The sequence below is a fragment of the Nicotiana tabacum genome, chromosome 5 (assembly GCF_000715075.1).
Source record: "Nicotiana tabacum cultivar K326 chromosome 5, ASM71507v2, whole genome shotgun sequence".
Classification (NCBI taxonomy): Eukaryota; Viridiplantae; Streptophyta; class Magnoliopsida; order Solanales; family Solanaceae; genus Nicotiana; species Nicotiana tabacum.
The window spans coordinates 136,859,815-136,884,877 of NC_134084.1; the positions used below are offsets into that span (position 1 = coordinate 136,859,815).

The 25,063-nt window shown below is 38.9% G+C and overlaps 1 protein-coding gene across 1 annotated transcript; it reads left to right on the forward strand.

Moving 5' to 3' along the window:
- Nucleotides 1–17,836: 17,836 nt before the first annotated feature.
- Nucleotides 17,837–19,662, forward strand: LOC107787610 (trihelix transcription factor GT-3b-like). Its single transcript, XM_016609227.2, has 2 exons — nucleotides 17,837–18,374; nucleotides 18,873–19,662. Exons 1-2 carry the CDS (start codon nucleotides 18,087–18,089, stop codon nucleotides 19,344–19,346), a joined length of 762 nt encoding a protein of 253 aa, XP_016464713.2. The 5' UTR covers nucleotides 17,837–18,086; the 3' UTR covers nucleotides 19,347–19,662.
- The last annotated feature ends 5,401 nt before the right edge of the window (nucleotides 19,663–25,063 follow it).

Sequence of the window (25,063 nt, forward strand, 5' to 3'; positions counted from 1 at the left end):
GGAAGTGTCTGATAATGAAGGAAAGAAAAGCTGAAGAAGCAAAAAATGTTGTGGGGCAGTGTTTGATATTGATATTCTTGACAATTCAGGCATAAGGCAGTTAGTTGAAATCTGTGAATTTCAAAAGTGGACTCATCTCTTTGCTGTTAAGAGTCCAAAGGTCTATGAGGAGGAAGTTTGCAGTTTCTATGTTGATTTGTCCACTGTGGAGGATGCCAACATTTGCCTAAAGGTCAATGGGGTGGATTTTGTGATGGATGAAGCTGTACTGGGAAGTATTCTTGATGTGCATGCTGAGGGGATCTCGACTGTTGAGGGGAACTATTCCCGAAGTTTTAGGAAGGTTATTCTAAAGCCTCAAACTGTTCAACAAGGAGAACGAGTGTACAAGAAAGCACTGCTTCTAAAATACCAGCTCATGTTTGAGATGGTGAACAAGGTTCTGCTACCTCGAGCTAAAAGACAATCCATTGCATCGATAGCAGACATGTTTTTTTGGAGGCATTGGACGGATACAGTGCTATCAATCTGCCCGGAATCTTGATTGAACATATGAAGAAGGTGACAAACTTCAAGGATGGGAACCATGGGTTGCCATATGGGTTTCTACTCACTAAAATTTCTGAATATTTCAAAGTCCCCTTAGGGAGAGAAGTTGTGGGAACTCATAAGCAAATGTTCTCAATGAATACCTTGGAGGAATGCAAGTGTATTGATAAGAAGGGGGAGTTGGCAGCAATTCTACAATTTATCATTTGATTGATGCTTAGAGTGCTTCTAAGGAGGAGATAAGGAGGCTGACGGCTCAGAATGACAATCTTGAGGGAAAGCTCAGTAAATCCAAAGAGGAACCCGGTTCTAGCAGTGCTCAAGGTGTAGAGGTTGCCCGCTTGACGGCTGAGAATGCAGAGCTGAGGAAACATATTGAGAACCTAAAAGAGCAGCTGATTAATGAGCATTGGTCTTCTAATGCTCGAGGGGATGTTCTCCTCAAAGCCCTTGCCCCTTCGTCCTTCCATTACTCTTCTAGTGCCCCTAAATTGTCCCTTTGTCAGTGTCCAGTATATCAGTCCCTATTCTATTCCAAGTGTCCTGTTTTGATCTCTTGCCCTTGTGACTATGGTATTTTAGTGTTTATTTTGTGGATGTTTTGTAATGATGGTACTACTGCTTGTTTTCTTCTCTTTAAATTTAATGAGTATTTAATCCTTTTTCTATGCATGTTATACTATTGTGTTTTGTTTTTAACTATGATGTATACACACAAGTGGCATGAGTTAACTTTGTTGGACTTTTTTTGTGTTTACTTGTAAAAATTCTTTTTATGATGCCAAAATGGGGGAGTAAAATTAAGGGGGAGAAACAGATTCTCCGAGGGAATATAGCTAATATGCAGGCGGAACAATATGAAGATCTGGTTCTCAGGGAATATAAATTCTATGTTTGTCGTCATCAAAAAAAGGAAAAATTGATAAGTTATGCGTCTTTTGTTTTGATGATTTAACATACTTCATATGAGAATTAAATGGGGAACCTGATACAAAGCCTCTCAGTGCTAAGAACAACAAGTAAAATGTATGATACAAGTTCCAATGAAATCAGTTAAGGGAACAACAGAGGGAACAAACAGTATCAATTCCTTTGGTCACAGTACAAGTCAGCTCTTTACAGCTGTTAAAGTATTTGCACTGTAGATGCAACAGTGCAATAGTGCAACAGTTACTGTTGAAGCATGCTGTGTACCGGACACTTGCTTGCATCATCCTTGTTGACCTCACTTACATATTAGCAACATGAGGCAATGGATTACATACACTTGCAAACCCTAAAACATATTTTACTCTCAAGTGTGCAGCCGCCTTTATTTACTCCAAGGTATTGAAGAACAAAGCAGCAACAGAACGAAGGACCAGAGCACATAATTGAGTACATCGTGTGTCCTTAGTGTTGTTGTCTCTTTGTTAATGTTATTCATTTATAACTCATACTCAGCTTATTTAGAAGCATCTCGTAGGATATGTTTGTAAACCATAAACCGTGTGTTTGTGTTTTCCTAGAGTTAGTCAAAGTGGTTAGCTTTGTAATAGTGTTATTACAAAGAGGCTTGCAATGTAGTTATTGCAAGTAGGTGAGGGATTGAAAGTTTAATAGGTTACAATAGGTTGTAATCTAAAGTTGCTCGGTTAGTAAAGTTGAAATCCTACGAGGATAGGTTGTGATTTTTAATCCCGTGAGCTGGGAGTTTTCCACGTAAAATATTATTGTTATTTACTTATCGATGTATGTGTGTGTTCTGTAGGAACTGATAGATAACCAAGTTCTCTATACAATTTGATGGACTCTTAGTTTATATCAAACTAGATTAATTTGTGTCACCAAAAATGATATTTAAAATAAATTTGAAGGAAGAACATTACCATTTTCTTTTTAGAGTCAGTCTATAGGAAAGGAGACCTAATTGGATCGGTGCTGGTCAGGAGTTAACTAAATTGGAAATAGAATACAACAAATGAAGACCAAAACACATTAGCAATTAGAAATGTTTTGCAATTAAGAAAGTGGCCATTGAGTTGACAAACTAGCAAAGTGGGTCACTGAAGGAATTGGGATTATTTTTTTCATGTCCTTTTCTAAGACCATAATTAGACACATGGGCTAAATTTTGTCGCTAAAGGTAGTTGAATATTTTTTTTGGGGTAGACAATGTGCTAACAAGAGATAGAATTTAAAGTGTAATCTCAACAACAACAACAAAAGAAGAAGCTATTTGTGCAAATGCTCTCAAGGAATTTCACATTTGACCCTAACAAAAATAATGGGCTAAGTCTGCCCGCAGAGTGGCGAACGCTTTGTGCTTTAGCCACTCCCTAGAAAAAAAAAGAATTATCAAGTGACACTCTCTGTTTCTTACTATAATAATAATTCTATTGTGAACACAACGAATGTAGAAAAGATAAGTGATAAAATTTCCTTTAAATTGAGCTACATTTAGGAAAGAGATATCCTGTCAAACTTTTCCATAATAGTCTCCTTTATCTAGATTTTTTGTTTTATCTATCATAACGATTGATTATCACACATCTATTATTATTTAAAATTTTATTTTGGTTCTCTAAATCGAAGGTCTCTCAGAAATAGCTTCTCTACTTTTACAAGGTAGAGATAAAAACTGCATACACACCTCAAACCTCACTTTTATGGAATTACACTGGAATTGTCGTAGCTATTATTATTGTATTTGACGCAGGGGAAACTTCTAGTAAAGAAACAAGTTCATCCTCTAGTTGGTACTCTTCTAATCTCTACAGAGAATCTCCGCATTCATCCCAACAAATTTATCATGGATTCAACTACAAACTGTAATCTCCAAATATCTACAACTATTCTATTTAAAGCACGTGAGCTAAATTAAAGGTTAATTACTTTAGGTCATACCTTAAAATCAACCAAACAACTAGTAATGTATATACTATATAGGGGCGAAATCGGGGTTAACGCACACCCTAATTTCCCGGTGTATCAAACGGAGTAAGAGTATATGAGATCGAATCAAAGTCGGGAACTCTTTGTAGCAAGGCCCGAACAGAATGCTCGCCATCAGACCTGATAATACAACACTCCTCAAACCGAGAATGAGCTCCAAGACCTTGGAAAACATGGCAAACAGTTACACACGACTAATAGAGGGCCCGTTATATCCGCACCCAACCGTATATCACGGCGCATAAAGGAGGATTTTTTACCTTTTTAGAAATATACTAGAGATGAAACTCTCCTACTATATATAGGGAATGTTTTATTTCAATAGGACACATTGTAACACGCATACCAAGGCAATACAATTTCATTTGTGTTGCTCTCCAGCTATAGCAAAGCTATTAATTTAATGCTTGTTATTCATTCTCTATTGTCTCCGAATCGGGGATTCGATCGAGGGCAAAACTATTGTCCAATCAAAGTTCAAGCTTGGCCGTAACATTACAACTGATTTGATTATTTATTTTGTCTTTCACTCGTTGATCTAATATATTTGATTATTTGTGTTGAATCTATCCACATATCCTTAAAACCACATACAAAGTTAATTGTTATCTGTTTTAAGGGTAAACAATTCGGACCTCACCATGGGGCTAAGGATAATAGTGATGGTTTAATACAAATCTCCATAACACTCTATTTTAAGCTTGTTTTAAAGTCTCAATTTTAAATCAGCTTAAAAATATCAAATTCTAAGTCTGCCCACTTGAGCGTTGAGGCTGACTGTGGCCATCATGGCAAAAACAATGACGGGAGAAGAATGTAAAAGCCCGCAATATTATGATAATGTTACGTCCTGCAGTATTATATTACGATGATGTTACGCCTTACAGTATTATATTACGATAATGTTACGCCTTGCAGTATTACATTACGATGATGTTACGCTTCGCATTAATAAGTTACGACAATGTTGCACCCTGCAGTATTACATTACGGTAATGTTACGCTTCGCAGCATTAAGTTACGACAATATTGCACCCTATAGTATTGTACGTTGAATTTGTCGTAAGGTAATTGACATCAGTCCAAGTAAAAGATTATTTGGAAATTATAAGGATTATGCTATTTCAAAAGTGATGAGTAAATTCGTGAATGTGAGAGGGGAAACTAAATCAAAGAAAATGAGTTTCGTCAAAGTTTGACCTGGTGGGATAAAGTATGGCATGAGCTAAAATACTCGGTATTTATGGACTAGTACCATACAAGGTCCATGATAGTAAGGTGTATAAAGTATGTTAAAAGTAAGTAGTATTTTAAAGTAATTTGAGATAATTATTAATTATGCGGATATTTGGTGAAAGATTAACCATATAATTAAGGAAATGGGTGGATAAAGTTTGGATAACCTTAAATTCACCCAACGTGGAAGCAACTCATATCCAAAGTAATGATTATGGAATTAGAAAACAAGGTGGCAAAATTATAGATATGTGATTTGGCATTCTTAAAAATAATATGAGTCACATATATCCACTTTTAAGAAAAAGTAATATACCCATTCTTAACATATCCTTCTTAAGAAACGTGAGAGTTCTATAGTCATATATCTACTCTTAAGAAAGAGTAATATATCCATTTCCTATCTTAAGAACATGAGAGTTATATATCAAAATGTAAGATTTGGCAATTATAAGAAAGATAATGTGCAAATCTTCAATTCAAGATGTGATCATTTCCTACAAGATATAATCAATTCACAAATCTTCAAGTCTAATTCATAAGAAACGTGAATTAAAACTAAGGAAAGTGACGGATTTTGGGTAAGTTTTCATACAAAGTTACACTACGTAACAACAACAGGATTTACAATTCTAAGAGAGCACGGTGCAATCTTTCTCAAGAACAACATACAGATTTTCTTCTACTTCGATCCGCTGTTACGTCTTGTTGCAATCAACGGGTGTTAGAAGCATTGTCAAGGGAATCGGTTCAGGTATGTTAAGGCTATCCTTTCTTTCTTTTGACATGATCCATACGATGTAAACGAAACGTGCAAATGCACAACTTTCATAAATGACTCTGTTCATAAAAATGCTAGGGATGCTTATGTTCTTGATTCTCCATGTGTCATATTATTCTATCATCTGTTCATAGGTCTCAGAAAAATACGTAAGTTGAAAAAATTATACTACATGATATTATTCAAAGTCATAATGGTCTTATGACACTCCAAGAGATTTTATTAACGTACTTGTTATGCATTGCATGCATGTACATTGATCCATGATCAGATGGCGTTATATGGGCATATATATGTATGTAGATATATGTATATGGGATATGGGAAAGGTTATGGCGTTATATATGCATCACCATCTGATCATCTGGTATACGTTGATGATTTTGCCTAAATTGGCCAAGATGATATGATGGGATGCCCTTAGAGGCTGATGATGTTATGAAACATGTACCTATGCACGACATGAAATTCATACGCATATGCATGATACTATAATTATTTCATGATTAACAAAGTTATTCAGACTTACAGGTGGAGTCATTTCCTCTATATTTCCTCCATGTCTGTTATGTACTTATTTATGTGCCTTACATACTTAGTACATTATTCGTACTGACGTCCCTTTTTGCCTAGGGACGCTGCGTTTCATGCCGGCAGGTCCCGATAGACAGGTCGAGAGCCCTCTAAGTAGGCTATCAGCTCAGCGGAAGTTGTTGGTGCGCTCCATTTGCTTCGGAGATGCTTGTTTGGTTAGTATGAGTTAGATGTGTATTATTTGGTATGGCGGGACTCTGTCCCGACCTTTATGAAAATTATGTATTCTTAGAGGCTTGTAGACAAATGTCATGTACGTAAAATATTGTATGGCCTTGTCGGCCTATGTTTAGTGTTCAAGTGGTTATTTTGGTCTTAGAGGCCCATATGTTTTATGTATAAGTTGGCATTACCTGTTGTATTCTACCTATTTCACGGCAGCCTCTCCGGCTCAGTTATTTATGATAGTATGACATGAAAAAGATACATTATATTGGTACTCGGTTAAATAAGATACCGGGTTCCTGCCGCGGCCCATCGGTTTGGGTCATGACACTAGCAATGAGGTGCCCCCTGCTAATCCCAACTGAGTCTCAGTTGCCGATCCAATCGACGCCAATTCATAGGTTGCTATCGACATCAACCTACCAACTGACCCCGAAAACAATGTTCGTAGAAGCCCCCTACCAACAGTTCGAGAAATGACCGAAGGCGAAGGTGATAGGGTAAGACTGCGGCCAATCGTCAAAATATGCAGGCTCAATAGGCGGCGATAGCACAACGAAAAAATCAAGGCCACGCCCCTGGCAGGGTCAAGCCCGAGCAATCTCGAGAGAACACCCGAAGAGATGAACAAACCGGTGAGAGGTCGTGTGAAGCTGAACCAGGGATCAACCCCAAGATAATGAAAATGCTTGAAGCATTGAATAAACGGGTGGAATCAGGTGAGAAGAAAATTGAGGCCAGCGACAAGAAGGTAGAGACATATATTTCCAGGGTCGGTCAAATCCCGGGAGTACCCCTGATGTTGAAAGAACTGGATTCTAAGAAGTTTATCCAAAATCCTTTCCCTTCGAGTACTGCATCAAAGCCCATCTCAAAGAAGTTTCGTATGCCTGATATTCCAAAGTAAAACAGAACCACGAATCCAAATGAGCATGTGATCTCCTATACATATTCCATCAAGGGGAACAACTTGGAAGATGATAAAATTGAGTCGGTGTCGCTAAAGATGTTCGGGGAAACTCTGTCGAAAGGAATAATGATATGGTATCACAAATTACCCCCAAATTCTATTGATTCGTTTGGTATACTTGCAGATGCTTTTGCGAAGGCCCATGCCGGGGCGATCAAGGTCGAAACTAGAAAATTGGACATTTTCAAGGTTAAATAAAGAGATAACGAGATGCTTAGAAAGTTTGTGTCGAGGTTCTAGATGGAACAGATGGACCTGCCTCTGATTGCCGATGATTGGTCCGTTCAGGCATTCACTCAAAGACTTAACCCCCAAAGTTCCATGGCTTCGCAGCAGCTAAAACAAAATTTGGTAGAGTACCCGACGTTAACTTGGGCCGATGTCCATAACAGATACCAGTCAAAAATCAGAGTCAAGGATGACCAACTCGGAGCCCCTTCTGGGTGCATTTATCCCGTTAGAGTCGACATTTGGTATAAGAGAGTCACCGATCATGAACTGAGACCAATATAAGGCCGGTATAACCGTACAACAAAGATCGAAGTGGAAAGGGGTCTGGGTGTCACCCCACGAGGAAAAAAAAAGAAGCAATCGAAGGCCCAATAGCCGAGGTCTGATGAGATAAAATGTCTTCAATAGGCTACTCGGGGCCAGGGAAGCACCAAGATTGTCAGAATACAATTTCAATGTTGATGCTGCCGACATCGTATCAGCCATCAGGCGCATGAAGGAAACCAAGTGGCCTCGACCATTGCAGACCGAACCTACCCAGAGAGATCTTAACTTTATATGTAAGTATCATTGCACTCAGGGCCACAGGATCGAAGATTGCCAGCAATTGAGAGAAGAAGTTGCCCGGTTGTTTAATAATAGGCACATACGAGAATTTCTGAGTGATCGAGCCAAAAACCACTTCATAAATAGGGACATCAACAAACAGACCGAATAAGAGGACCTCAACACGTCATCAAAACGATCATTGGAGGGGTCGATGTCCCTCAAATGCCAATGATAAAATGCACTAAATCTCGAGTAATGCCGAGGGAAATGTACAGCCTCATAGTGATGCACCGGTAATATCTATACTCATCAATAAATCTTGAGTTAAACATGTGTTGATTGATCCAGGTAGCTCAGCCAATATCATTAGAACGAGGGTCGTAAAGCAATTGGGGTTACATGATCAAATAGTGCCAGCAGTTCATGTGTTGAATAGATTTAAAATGGCATATGAAACTACTAAAAGGGAGATAACCCTAGAAGTGAACACCACCGGAACGATCAAAGAAACAAAGTTCTATGTGATCGAAGGGAACATGGGATATAATGTTCTATTCAGAAGAGCATGGGTTCACAACATGAGGTCGGTACCTTCTACCTTGCACCATGCGTTGAAATTCCCTACACCTGGAGGAATCAAGACGGTCGAAGAAGAACAACCGACTGTGAAGGAGATGTTTGCAGTTGACGAAGTACTCCCGGTGCCCGCCGTCTCAAGGAACACAGAGTCAACCAAAAAGTTTGAAGTTAAATAGCAACCATCGTTGTGGTCCCCGGCCGGACCGGAGGAACGGGGAGTAGACGAGGTGGATAATTACGGAGTTTCGAGATCGTTCATAGCTTCTGATGATACCGACACCACCAAATTGACAGTCGAAGAGTTGGAGAAGGTCACATTGATCAAACACCTACCGGATCGAAAGGTATACCTGGGCATGGGGTTAACCGCCAAACTCAGGAAAAAACTCATTTATTTTCTTAAAGCTAACATAGATTGTTTCGCTTGGTCTGACATGACAGGGATCCCGCCGGAAGGTAACCACTCATAAGCTGAGTTGGACCCGAAGTTCCATCATGTTAAGCAGAAAAAGAAGCTGCAGTTTGAGGTCAAACATGCATTTATCAAGGACAAGGTATCTAAACTCCTTAAAATAGGATCCATTCGGGAGGTTAAGTACCCAGACTAGTTAGATAACGTAGTAGTAGTGCATAAAAAAGGGAATAAGCTAAGAATGTGTGTAGATTACAAAGATCTAAACAAGGCATGCCCCAAGGATTCTTTTCATTTACCCAACATCGATCGGATGATCAATGCGATGGCCAGACACGAGATACTCAATTTTCACGATGCCTATTCCGGGTACAACCAAATTTGGATGAACCCGGGTGATCAAAAAAAGACTCTTTTTATCACTAAAATTGGTACTTACTATTATAATGTAATGTGCTATTAAAAAATGCTGGTGCACTATTAAATTGGTACCTATCAATGCCTAATAAATCGGATGTTCTAAGAATAGATAGGGAAATCAATGGAAGTTTATATTGACGACTAGTTAGTCAAGTCCGTGCGAGCAGATGACCATTTGAAACATTTGCAGGAGACTTTTGACATATTAAAAAGATATAATATGAAGTTAAACCTAGAGAAGTGCGCATTTGGGGTCAGATCGAGAAAATTTCTCGAGTTCATGGTGTCCAATCGAGGGATCGAGATCAATTCCAACAAAATCAAAGCCATAGAAGATAGCGCCATGGTGGACAATGTCAAGGCCGTTCAAAGGCTAACCGGATGTACAACCGACCTGGGCTGGTTCATATCAAGGTCTTCGGACAAAATCCATCGGTTCTTTGCACTATTAAAGAAGAAGAATAACTTTTATTGAACCCCAGCAACAAGCTTTGGAAGAACTCAAACGATACCTATCGAGTCCGCCCCCACTGCACACTTTGAAGGCGGACAAGTAGTTATACCTTTACTTGGCGATTTTCGAGGTAACGGTAGTGGATTCTTAGTTCAGGAAGAGGAAGGTACACAATTTCCTATTTACTATGTCAGTAGAACTCTAGGTGAGGCTGAAACAAGGTATCCTCACCTAGAAAAACTGGCGCTCACTTTGCTAAGTGCCTCTAGAAAGTTAAAATCGTACTTTCAATGCCACCCCATATGTGTCGTAACCTCTTACCCACTAAGGAACATAATGCATAATCCTGAGATCTCGGGCTAGTTGGCCAAATGGGCCGTCGAAATCAGTAGGTACGATATCGAGTATCGACCCTAAACCGCCATAAAATCTCAATTTTTGGCAGATTTTGTGGCAAACTTTACGATGGCCTTAATACCCGACATATAAAGGGAATTATTGTTAACCTCGCAAACTACTTAGGGAATTTGGACCCTTATTATGGACGGTGCCTTGAGCACAAAGGGATCAGGGCTTGACATTGTGTTAAAACCACTTACGGGGAATGTAGTTAGGTAGTCTATTAGAACTATGAAATTGACTAAAAATGAGTCCAAGTATGAGGTCATGATTGTAGGTCTTGAATTGGCTAAAAGCCTTGGGGCCAAGGTGATCAAAGATAATAGGACTCCCTTCTTATGGTAAATCAAGTCAATGGGACGTTCGAAGTGAAAGAGGAATGAATGCGAAGATACTTAGACAAATTACAAGTAACGCTGCATCAATTCAGGGAACAACAAGGCCAATGGTTTGGCTAACTTGGGGTCATCGATCTATGTCAATAAATTCAGTTCAGGAATGGTATTATAGCTCATGAAGTCGGTGATAGAAGAGTACCACGCCGAAGTAAAATCAATGAGTTTAACTTGGGATTGGAGGAACAAGTACATAGACTACTTGAAGACCGGGAATTACCCTTGGATCCCAAAGAATCGAGAGCCCTATGTACTATGTCGCTATATTTAACTTGGTCGAAGGGACATTGTTCAGGAGAACGTTCGACAGCTCGCTAGCTAGATACTTGGGGCTGGGAGATACCGAATATGCCTTGAGAGAAGTTCACGAAGGCACTTGTGGGAACCATTGAGGGGCGGAATATTTGGTCCAAAAATAAATTAGTGCCGGCTATTATTGGATCGAAATAAAGAAAGACGTGAAGGACTTCGTATAAAAATACGACGACTGCCAGAGACACGTCCTAATGATCCACCAACCGGGAGAACTATTCCACTTGGTCTTGTCCCCGTGGCCGTTTATGAAGTGGGGAATGGGTATCATCAGTCCCCTATCTTGGGCACCTAGTAAGGCTTAATTCATACTATTCATGACCGATTATTTATCAAAATCGGTCGAAGCCCAAGCGTAGAAGTCATTGACTTCATCTAGGACCACATAATATGCTGATTTAGGATACCGACAGAGGTTGTTTGCGATAATGGAAAATAATTCATTGGCAACAAGGTAAATAAATTTTTCGAAAACCATACGATCATAAAGGTACTATCAACGTCTTATCACCCTAGTGGAAACGGGTAGGCGAAATCAACAAAAAAGACCATAATTCAAAACCTGAAGAAGAGGTTGACCGATTCCAAAAGGAATTGGAAGGAAATCCTGTCCGAAGTCCTGTAGGCATACCGTACGACCTCGAAGCCTAGTACCGGGGCCACTCTGTTCTTATTGGTCTATGGGGCCGAAGCCTTAATACTAGTCGAAGTGGGAGAACCGAGCCTTAGGTTCCAATATGCGACAGAAGAGTCGAACGGCAAGGCCATGATCATGAGCTTGGAACTATTGGATGAAAGGCAGGAGATCGCCCTGGTCCGGTTTGCCGCCCAGAAATAGCGAATAGAAAGATACTACTACCAAAGAGCCATTCTTTGACACTTTAAGATCGGGGACTTGGTGTTGAGGAAAGTAACATTACACACCCGGAGCCCGAATGAGGGGAATCTGGGACCGAATTAGGAAGGACCACATCGAGTCATCAGAATTACCGGCAAAGGCTCGTACAAGCTCGAAACAGGAAATAATGTGCAACTACTGAACAACTGGAACGTGACACACTTAAAGCGGTACTACTGCTAAGGTACGACCTCAATTATTCTTTAATCATGTTATGAATCGAACTAATGTTTGCAGGTAAACGACCAAGGATGGATGTGGCTATTAGGTCTAAAAGCATGCGTTGCTCTCTTTTTCTCTTGAACCGTTTTTGTCTCAAAATGGGTTTTGGGCAAGGTTTTTAATGAGGAAACATTAAAACGTGTTACCTTAGATTCGAAGATCAGTTTCAAGCCAGAGTCTTTGATTGTTCACTTCATGTCAACAGTATCCGAGCCCTCTCAAACTCAACCTCGAATACTGGGGGCCATTACCCTCAGATAAGGTTTTTAGCAAGGACAAAAAGAAAACTTTGTATGCTAGTAGATAATGCTTGGTGGTTAGGATTCATTGTAAGGGCCAAACGGTCGTACGAACGGTTCTCACATAGTCCACTCTAGCCATGATACAAGTTTTTATGCACTTTTGATCATGTATTTTACATAATAAGAAATGAAAGAAAGTTCCATCTTGTTATTGTGCATATTTTGCTTCTTCGATTCCGGATCATAGAGCCCACAGGCTACCTCTGTTCGGAGACTATCGAGCTTAGAGGTTACCTTTGCTTGGGGACTATCGAGCCCAAAGGATACCCTTATTCGGGGACTGCCGCTTGAAGAAAATTCGGATGATCCAAGCTAATGAAACTCGGAAGCACCAAACCTATTAGGCGGTGCCTAAAAATAAAAGGCTACGGCCGCCCTAGGAATGGCTCGGGGACGTCAAAAGTTCATAATAAGAAAGTAAGGCCTTTAGAAAAACTCAAAACCTACTAAAAGGTTACCCTCAACAAAAGCATCGTCTAAAAACACTTAAGCATCTTGGGAACCTCCGGTCACACCGAGGTTTCGAAGCCATGAGCAAAAAAGTTGCATCAAAGTCTGGCTTCGATCGAACTTCCGAAAAATGAATACCATATAACTACATCTGATTCTATGCTAAGGCACAAAAAACAATACACGGATAAAAGATGCTGGAAAAGTAAAGACACGATATTTCTAGAAAGGGAAAATTTTCATATATATTGCAAAATATATTTACAAAGGCCCAGTGAAATGGCCCCAACATGAACAATATATATATATATAAGGGAAAACAAAAAAGGTACTGAGGCATCTATGTCTGGTCTTCACTGAGGACCGACTCGTCACCAGAACCATCAAAGCTCTCAGATCCCCCGGAGCCTTCGGCACCCTCAGGCTCGTAAAGCTCTTTTGCCTTGACCTCAAGCTTCTTAGCTTCCTTGATCTCAGATGATAAGTCGAAGCCTCGGGCGTGATCTCTTCGAGATAGCCGCCTCATGTATTCAGCCTGTCTTTAGGCAAGTCTCAGCTACCTCCACATCGGCCTCGTACCGGGCTACCATTTCCTCGGCATCAGCGGAGGTTGTGTCTAATTTGGACTTCAGTGCCTCGTATTCTCTTCTGAGGGCAACCCTTTCTGTAACAGCCGAGCTCAGCTATTCTTGAAAATTATCATTCAGCTAAGACCACTTATCATCTTTGTCCTTTGCCGCCCGGAGTTGGTTCTCAACCGATGCTAGCTCTGCCTTATTAGTTTTATTCTCCGAAGCTAGCAGGTCCATCCTGCCTTTCCTCACTTTGGATATGGCCTTGACCTCGTTCATCTTGGCTCGGAGCAGGTCGATCAAGTCGGTCTTCTGTTAGACTTGCGAGGTTGTGTTGTTAGTCATCACGACTAGCTCCTCATTTTTAGCTTCAAAGACCTTTACATTTTCAATCAGGTCGGCATGTTTCCTCTTTAAAATCGAGGCCTCTTTCTGAGCTTTCTCCAGCTTGGTCTGGAGGTCTTTAAGGGCCTCGTCCTGTTACTCACTATAGCTTGTTTGGCCAAGCTTCTAAAATCAGCTTATTTTGAGAAGTGCTTTTCTCAAAAGTACTTTTCAAAAAAGTATTTTTGTTGAGAAGTAGTTTGTGTTTGGCTAATTGATTTGAAAAGCACTTTTGAGCAGTAATTAGTGTTTGGCCAAGCTTTTGAAAACTGCTTCTAAGTGTATTTTTATCAAAAGTGCTTCTCAGAAAAGTACTTTTGGAGAGAAGCTACTTTTTTCTTCTTCTCAAAAACTACTTCTACTTCTCCTCAAAAACACTTTTTTCCATTTAAAATCTTGGCCAAAAGTGCTTTTGGCCAAAAAAGCACTTTTGGACCCAAAAAAGGTTCGACCAAACAGGCTATAAGAAGCATGTACATGTCCTTCTTCTGGACTTGTTCTTTGAGCTCGAACTCGAGCTGGCTGATTTCCAAGCGGTACTGGAGGAAACTTTCATGGTGAAAAATTAAAGCCCGTAAAATAGTGGAACTAGTAAAAGATATCAAGGGAATACTTAAGCGGGATTCATGAAGTGAGTATGAAAGTGTTAGAACCTTACCCGGTTCAGTTCCTACTCTGTCTCATTAAAGAGACTTGACATTCCCACCTCGTTCATCTTTGCTTGGTCCTCTTCGGTCACCATGCATCAGAGGTAGCTGGCCACACCTACCAGAGTAGACAGTATCTGGGCATCCTTCGAGAATGTAAGAACAACCGTCCTCTTGCGCTCGGGGTCCACGCTTGGCGTAGGGAACTACTTCACCAACCTTGGGGTCGTACTCGGCCCATCAGCTCCCGAAAGTACGTCCTTCTTTGGGATCTCCAAGTGACCCATCCCGGAGAAATCTTCCAATGTGGACATGTCCACGCCGTTGAAGAAGGAGTAGAGAGGATCATCTGCACCCTAAACTCATTCAATTAACTTTTCCTTTACTTGCTTGGGCTTCTTCAAGCATGGACTCGGTATAGGAGGGCGTCTCGATGATGTATATCACACTGATCATCTCCTTCAGAACAGGTACGACTTCTTCGGAAGTCACGACCCTCATCTTCACCTTCAGCCTCTCGAATCGGAAGAGGATCGGCCTCGTTGCCCCTTTCTTCGATCGTCGCCTGTTTCCCAGTAGGGGTAGATCCATGGTTGACAAAGATTTCATCTTCTTCGCACTCATCCCTGAGCTGGTGAAGCAAGTTAGAGTCCGGTACCCAGGACTTAGTATTCTTCTTCGGCTTACAAGCCTAGGTGGCCGCCTTTTTTTGTACCTTCACCTCGGGATCTGGGGAACTTAAGATTTTCTTTTCCTCTTCTTATACTCCGCAACAACCCCGGGTTGTCCCAAAACGAAGTGTTCGATGGTGAAGGACGTATCCTCGTCTCCGTTTAGCGGCCTAAGTTCGGTGGTCTTAGACAAACTTACGAGGTAAAGGAGAAGGTCAGCATCGTGTATGCTTTGGTCGTAGTAATAACTATTCAGGGGGGATCCTTACCATGAGATTGGGCCTCCCATTTTCCCTTCGAATGTTTGTGCTACGCGCGCTCGTAGTATGACATCTACTTGTTGAGCCGGGAGATCGCATTAGGAACCCAGGCAACAGCTGCACGACCATAAATACTGGCGATAAGAGAAGAAATAAAAGGAAATTAACACTTAAGGAAAGACTATACTTATGAGATGCGTTCTACTCCTTGGGGAATGGCAGGAACTCGGGAGGGATCGAGTGTTCAGTTTTTAGCCAAACAAAATGCCTTTGCCAACCTCAGTCTCGATCCTCGTCGATGCTCGAAAAAGGGCCTTGTTTGCTCGGTAAATAAGCTTGATTAGTCCCCCTCGGAAAACTCAAAGACTGTACAGATGGAGTAGGTGGTCGAGGGTGAATTGAGGAGACTAGGTGTTGTTCATAAATAGCATAAGAGGATCACGATCCTCTAGAGGGACGAGTGAATTTGCACGAGGCACACCTCATACCTCTTACAAAAGGCCAGGATTACTAGGTCTACCGGGCCCAGCATGAAGGGGAAAGTGTAAACACTTAAATACCCCTCCACGTGGGTAGTAATATCTTCCTTAGGCCCGCGGACAATCACGTCATTTGTCTTACTATTTACTGCCCTCTCGAACTATAGGACGAGTATTTTCAATAACGGAGCATATGTGTCTCCATGCTCCTTCGCCCCGGTCTTTTTTGACAGAGGCCTTCTCGACCTTGAAGTAATCCCCAATAGAACAATCCCCGGGTATGAAACTTTTCATAGGAGGCTCTGGAAGTACCTCGGGAGCATCCACCTCGACATCTGCAGTCAGGTGGGAACATGAAGGGGCCGTTTGCTGTAGTACTGACTTGGATGTTTTGGCTATCGTGAATCTGGGAAATATATGAAGATTTGAAGAAGGAGTATGAAGATTTGAAGGTTAGAAATGAAGATATGAAGTTCTGGGTTAAAATCCAAGGAACAAATGTGAAGGTTAGAGATGAAGGTGTGAAGGTTCAAGAAGAGAGGTATGAAGATTTGAGAAAGTTGAAAGCCTTTATAAAGTTCGAAAGTAAGAGCTAGGATCAGAAAGTGAAAAAAGTGAAGAGGGTTGAAGATTTTATAGGGAACAATGCAATCATTACGCGATGTTTCGCCTTCAAAGACAACCATTTCGATGATCGACACATGTCCGAAGTCAGAACGACGTGAATGAAGGGACGTTTCATCTTGTCTGTCACCTCGATTGATATGTACAAAGGAAGGAACCGGGGTTCATCTATCATTTCCCATCATTTCGACAATCCTAGCTACTCTCTGGGAAACGAGGGGATTATCTGTAACGAGTGAAATCGGGGTTAACGCACATCCCGATTTCCCAATATATCAAATGGTTTAAGAGTATATGCGACCGAAATCGAAGTCGGAAACTCTTTGTAGCAAGGCCCGAATGGAATGCTCGCCATCGGACCTGATAAGACAATACTCCCCGAACCCAGAACGAGCTCCAAGACCTCGGAAAATATGGAAAACAGTTTCACACAACTAAAAAAGGGCAGTGATATCCGCACCCAACCAGATATCACGACGTAGATCTCGCTCGATGTCGGTAACAGATCAGTAATTAACGAGAAATGAGGATTTTTACCTTTTTTAGAAATGTACTAGAGATGAAAACTCTCCTACTATATGAAGGGAAAACTTTTATTTAAATAGGACATATTGTAACATGCATACCAAGGCAATACAATTTTATCTTTATTGCTCTCTAGCTATAGCAAAGCTATTACTTTACTGTCTGTTATTCATTCTCTGTTGGCTCCGAACCGGGGGTCCGATCGAAGGCAAAACTATTGTTCAATCCCAGTTCAAGCTGGGGTAACATTACAACTGGTTAGATTATTTATTTGTCTTTCACTTGTTTCTCTAATATCTTTGATTATTTGTGTTAAATCTATCCACATATCCTTACAACTGCGTACAAATTTAATTGTTATCCGTTTTAAGGGTAAACAATGGCATAAAAAGATACCGCGGTATCGTTACAAATTTTCTATGTACTTTTTGTTATACCAGCCAAATAATACACGAGTACGATCCAAAATGCATGAGATCAACAATGGAAAGCACGTAGAAAAAGTATGTACAACTGGTCAAAGCCAAAGCCCCACCTGAATTAAGGGCTCTATTTCTTTCGTCAGCTTGACAATACTTTGACGCAATATGAACAAATGTGGATATCATTTAGTAATTAATTAATGTTTTTGCTTTATTTAGTATATACTGTATTAATTAATTTGACAAATAGGGAAAGAAAAAGAATAAATTTCCGCGTAGAGAGATGAGGACAGGATATCAAGACTAGCCCCTTGAAAGAAAAAAAATGAAAGAAATACTATATATGGATTTATATATGCTAGCAATTTCATTTATCTCTTTGAATTCTTGAAAAGTACCATCACAAAGAAATACTATATATATAGTACTATTTTTGTTTGACAAATACACACATTGGATTCACACCACCCTTTAATTTCTTTTCTTCCTCCTTCATATAAAACCTTTTTTCTTCTGTATCCCCTAATCTTTTCTTTTCGTTTCCTTGCCATTTTATTAAGTAAAACCTACTCTTTTATTCTTCTATATATTTTCAAGTTCAAGCAAACATATACTACTATATAATTTATAAATCTAGGGTTGTTAATAATATGGAGGGTCAACCTAATCTTTATCATCAACATCAGTTTGTAAGTCAGCAAAATTTACTGAATATTGATACAGGTGGAGTTGGGGGTGGAGATAGGTTTCCACAATGGAGTATTCAAGAAACAAAGGATTTTTTGATGATTAGAGGAGAGATGGACCAGAATTTTATGGAGACAAAACGCAACAAGCTTCTGTGGGAAGTCATAGCTACTAAAATGAAAGAAAAGGGTTACAATCGCAGTGCTGAGCAGTGCAAATGCAAATGGAAGAATCTCGTTACTCGCTATAAGGTATTTTCTTTTCATTTATTTCATATGATCGTGTTTAATATTTACTCTGCACGAGTTAAGCAAATAAAGACCTTTTTAAAACATATCGAAAGTATCTTTAGAACTTATGATTTTGAACACACGACATGAGATTTTTATGATTATAAGGAGCATGTGATAAGAGTAAAATGAAAATTAGTTTAAAGTTATATAACATTAAAATATAAAAAGTGTAAAAAAAAATTCGCGTAGACTAAAAATGAAAAAGAGTTACTCCATTTAGAATGGAAAATGAGTATTATTCTTCATTAAAAACAAAAATAAATTGATGGATTCTTTGCTACGTTCTTTTCTAAAAATGTTCATTAGTACAAGTAGTTTAATTTTATTATTTCATTTTGACTTTCATCTTGAATCTTGATAAAGAGACTTCAATAAATTCATAGGGTTGTTAAGTTTCTACGACTTTTTAATGTTCTTAAATGAAAGTTATTATTTGCCTTATATATTTATTTCTAGGGCTGTGAAACAATGGAAGCAGAAGCTCTAAGACAACAATTTCCATTTTATAACGAGTTGCAAGCGATTTTTATGGAAAGAATGCTAAGGATGGAGGCTGAAGAGGAGGAAAATGATGAGGATAGTGAAGAAGAAAAAGGTGGCAATAAAAAGAAAAGAAAGCTTAAGGGAAACACAAGTAGTAGTAGTAATGTTGCTAGTGGGAATTTAGTGGGAAATTTAAAGGAAATTTTGGATGACTTTATGAATAAACAAATGGAAATGGAAATGCAATGGCAAAAAGAATATGAAAGAAGGGAAGAAGAGAGGAAAATAAAGGAGATGGAATGGAGACAAAAAATGGAGGCAGTGCAAAATGAGAGGCTAATGATGGAAAAGAGATGGAGAAAAAGAGAAGAGCAATGGAAAATGAGAGAAGAAACCAGAGCTGAGAAGAGAGATGCCCTAATTACTGCACTTCTCAACAAGCTTTGAAGTGAAGATACAAGTGATTAATTTTTTCCAATAAATATTTTCTTGAGAGGTTAATTTTCTTGAAATTCCCTCCATCTATTAGAGGAAAGAAAAAACTGCCCCATGCATGTTAATTCTCTTTTTTTTCTTTGCAATTTATAAGAAGGTTCCGATTCGAGAACATTATCGCATAGTTTGAAATTTGGTAGATAATAGTTTCGTCCAATTTTAACGACCCTTCTCCTTTAAATATACATTGGATTTTTCTTTGTAAGAAATCTAGTTCGCACCCATGATGTGCGTCTAGCCTACACATAAAATGTTGCAGTACTATTACTACTAGACCAAAATTTTGGGGCTATTTAAAGGTCCAGTCTCTACATTATACTTAAATGTTTAATTAGTATGCCAGACTATTTACTTTATTATTGTTAAAAGACAATCTTCTCGTATTCTTGTGGAGAAGAAAGAAAAAAAGAAAAAAAAGTGGGGCAGGAATCTACCTAAGTATTACATTGATATTCATGCAACTGAAGGAACGATATTTCCACGCTTGACTATATATACCATGTTTTACAATACATATACTATTATTTATGTAGACTACATTAAAATATCACTCTATAAACATTTTTTTTATTGGTCTTAGAAGTTCTCTGATCAATTTCTGTAATTGACATGGATGATGAGATATAACGTTCATGTATAAACATATTTCCAATGGCGGTGATACGCGTAAATGGATGTAGTCAAAGTCTGGAGTTGGATATACTTTTAATGATTGCCCATTCCCATTATTTTCTGAAATAGAGAGCACATAGAAGGGCAATTACATATATCATCATGTTTATGCTATTGGCATGATGGATACAGCATTCAGTTCCCCGGATAACAATATTAAGAAGTACCTTATGTGAGAACAGAGTTCGAATTTAAAGTTTATGATTTCTTCATTTGTCAACGAACTCATAGTTCATCTTAATTACTGGATTTATAATTAAATATTTATATATATTTAATTAGACAACTAATACAAATACATAATCTAAGCAAAAATTATTGGATTCGTCCGAACCCATACTCAATATATACTAAGCTCCGCCTTTGCTTTCCGAATATAATACATTAATTGTGAGTGCAGAATGGTGCATGTCGCAATAACAACATTAGCTAGTGCCTCACTGATGTCCGATATCCGTATTGGAGTCCGATTATATCCAGATTTGCATCGCGCAGTGCCCCATTCGAGGAGAAGTGCTCTCTACCAAGGATTTTTTCATACCCAGGGATCGAACCCGAGACCTCTGGTTAAGAAAAAAGCAGCCCCATCCGTTGCACCATATTCTTTGGTGGTAACTAATTATATCTAGCTAGGTGCATCCTAGTATAGTGAGCACTCGGTTAATTCACCTTTTTTCGGAAATAGCCTCTCTACCTTCATGGATAGGGGTAAGGTCTGCATACACTCTACCCTCCCCAAACCCTACTAGTGGAATTATTACTGGGGTGTTGTTGTTGTTGTTGTTGTTGTATATAGAAGAATTGTTTGTATAAAGAGTTTATAATTCCTGTCAATTTTTAGTCATAAAATTATAGTATACATGATTTTTTTGTTGATCATGTTTACCCTAATATCGGATAACAATTAAATTTGTACAACGTTTTAAGGATACATGGATTGATTCAACACAAATAATCAAGAATATTGGATAAACGAGTTAAAGACAGAATAAACGACCAAACCAGTTGTAATGTTATGGCCTAGCCCGAACGTAGGTTGAACAGCGATTTTGCCCTTGATTGGACCATTGGTTCGAGCCCAGTTGGGAATAGAGAACATAATAATTAAATAAGAACTTCTGCAGTAGTGTCACAACCCAAAAATCCCTCCGAAGGAGTCGTGATGACACCTAGTCTCTAAACTAGGTAAGCCTAACATTAACTGAGATAACATTTATATTTAGTAACTTTAATTTAAATAACTCTTAACAAATTACAATTTCCAAAACCGGTGGTACAAGTCACAAGCCTTTCTAAGAGTAGTTATACAAAATAAATACATCACTGATCCGAAACAAAAGGAACAAATAGAAATAAGTACAAATGAAGGTGACTCCGAGGCCTGCGAAAGCTGTAGCATGTTTACCTTGAGTCTCCACCGCAACGACCCGCACAACTACTATCGATCAAATACCTGGATCTGTACACAAAAATGCATAGAAGTGTAGTATGAGCATACCACGGTAGTGCCCAATAAGTATCAATACTAACCTCAGTGGGGTAGTGACGAGGAACAGTCCAGACACCTACTGGTCAAATAAATTGAACATGATTTGATAATAAACTATCAACCTAGAAATGACATAGTAATATCAACAGTAGGGAAAAAACAAACTACAATCAATAGAAACAATAAAGAGAAATACGGGTGGAAACGAAGATAACCAAATAAATTAACACCAACATAACAGGAACATAAACAAATAAAAATATACTCAACAAGGAAGGCAATGTCAGCTCAATATATCATATTGTTTCTGATGCACAATTTCTAGCCATCTCAAATTCGATATCTCATATCATAACCTCAATTACAAAACTTTTAGCACACCCGACACCTTATGTCCACATATTTCTTTCTCACTTTACACAATAACGTTCTCATGTTACTCAGTTCAGAGGTCCATAACCAATGCAATTAAGATGTTCAAGGAGTCTGATTTACATAACATAAGTGGAGTACAACTTCTAAACCAATAAGGAACTCATCAAGAAAAAATGAAGTTATTTTTTTCAAATCATTTAAATAAAGAAAGTACCATTTTCAATTAGAGTACAAAATCGAATGAAATATTACCTTTAACAAGGAATTTAATAAATTAACTTAGTAGAAATTCTATTTTTAAGTAAAATACAACCTCAGACGGTTCAAGAAAATTTAATTGAGTAACTAAATGAATTGAAGATGAAACAATTATTGAAATTTGATGTATTGAAAAATATGTATATAAATACGGCAAAGTATTAAAAACATTTTGGAGTTCCTTCACAAAAGATCACAACGGTAAATGAATCTGAACAGTTAAAACACTTGAATTGGTAACAACAGATAAATATAGCAAACAGAAAGTGCACGGCATCACCCTTCATGCTTTTACTCTCGTTCTCACCATAAGAATCAATATTAACTTTCATTCTTTCTTGTTGCAGGCATGCAACCCGATCCCATTACAAATGCCACCATGGCGGCGTGCCACCTGATCCCATTTCATATATCTTATTGCAGACGTGCAACCCACTCCCATTTCGTATATCTTGATGCAGGAATGCAACCCGTTTTCATTTCGTATATCTTATTGCAGGTGTGCAACCCGCTCCCATTTCGTATATCTTGTTGCAGACGTGCAATCCGCTCCCATTTACAAATCGTCATCAATCATACTGGCAAGGGAACAAGAGTATAACAACAACATCCCGGCAATGGAGACAATATCATAAACAATAACATCCCGGCAAGGGAACAATAGTATAACAACAATATCCCGGCAAGGAAAATAATATCATAAGCAATAACATCCCGGCAAGGGAATCAACAAGTACATAATAAGGGTCACGGAAAAACCAAGAAGCTCGATAACCTCAACAAAACAACAAGACATAATAAGCATGTGATAACTACACCGGTAACCACAACAATTGGACATGTAACATATTTGCACGAAGTCATAGAGGAACGTACAATCAAAAGTATCAAAACAATAAGGAAGACAATCACTTCAATTAAGGAAATTAAGGGTCAATGTAACACGTAAGAATTACAGGAAAGCTAACAATGTCATATGGATCATATAGAGGAAATTTAAGCAATTAGGAAACCCAATCATAATGGGATACTTTCCACATAAGGACCTAAGAACCCTAGAGGCAAATTTCCCATAAATAAGTCCGAGCACACACTCGTCACCTTGCATGCATGTACTACAATTAGGATAGAAGACTCAATTCCTAAGGGGAAGTCCCCCACATAAGGTTAAGCAAGATACTTACCTAAATTCGGCCAATTCAATACACAATTTAGCTTTTCGTTTACCAATTCATCAATCTCGGCTCAATCTAGCCAAAAACGACTTGAATACATCTAACAATGCAAGAGAAAATAATTCCAATTAACAGAACTATGATTCTTATACAATTTGCAAAAGGTCAACTCCTCGGGCCCGCACCTTGGAACCCGATAAAATCTACAAAAATCGAATACCCATTCCGATACGAGTTCTACCATACAAAAATTATCCAATTTCGATACCATTTGGTCCTTCAAATAATCATTTTACATTTTTGAAAGATTTTACAATTTTTTCTCAAATTCCATCCCAAATCACGAATCAAATGATGAATTCAAAGATAGATTCATGTATTCTAGCCAAATCCAAGTTAGAATCACTTACCCCAATGAATTTCTTGAAAAACCTTCGAAAAATCGCCAAGATTCGAGCTCTCTAGGTGAAAATATGAAATAAAACCCTAAACCTCGTATTTATAGTGCACCTCTCAGATTTCCATCACTATTGACCGCAAAATAAACCCCGCTCACCGCGGAGAATGTTGACTGCAGTGATATGCTTTAGTATTTTGACCATAACTTTCTCTACAGATGTCTATATTGTGATTTCTTTATCTTTCATAAAACTAGACACGAACGGCTACAACTTTCATTTTTAAATCATCTCAAAATTCCTTGTAGATCAAAAGATATATCTTCCGAAGTTGGACCAGCGATCCTGCAGAACATCTTGATGCGCGGCCGCACACAAAATTATGCGGTCCGCACTGAGGTCCGCAAAATTTTAGTGCAGTCCGCACTCTCCTCTGCGGTCCGCATATATTTGGTGCGGTCCGCACTCCCAAAAGTGCCAGAACCATCTCAGAGTACCGAAATGCCCAGACTCGCTCAAAACACACCCGAGGCCCCCGGAACCTCAACCAAATATACCAACACATCCCATAACATCATACGAACTTAGCCCCACTTTCAAATCACTTCAAACATCACTAAGACCACAAATCAGATGCCCAAACCTATGAAAATCACTATGAACTTCAGAACCTCTAGAATTGCAACCAAGCGTCCGAACCATATCAAATCAACTCCAAACGATACCAAATTTTGCATACAAGTCCCAAATGACATAACGGAGCTGTTCCAACTTTCAAAATTGTATTCCGAACTTGATAACATAAAAGTCAACTATGGGTCAAACCTCTCCATTTTCCCAACTTCAACCTTTTCAACTTTCACCAAAATGCCTCAAATTACCCTACAGGCCTCCAAACCCAAATCCGAACACACGCCCAAGTCCAAATCACCATACGAAGCTACTGACATTATCCAAAGCTCATTCAGGAGTCGTTTACTCAAAAGTCAAATTCCGGTAAAGATCTCTCTGCTTAAGCTTCCAAGACTATATTCCTTCTTTCCAATTTGACTCCGATTCATCCGAAAGCTGAATCCAACCCTGGACACAAGTTTATATACATAATGTGAAGCTGCTCTTGAACTTAAACTGCTGAACTGGATGCAATTGTTCAAAATGACCAGTCGGGTCATTACAAGTAGCTAAAATACAGAAAATAAATTTGTATTACTTTTATTTGCGTGTTACAATGTTCCTTATAAAATAAAAACTTTTCCTTTATATAATAGGAGAGTTTCATCCCTAGTAGAAGTCTAAAAAGGT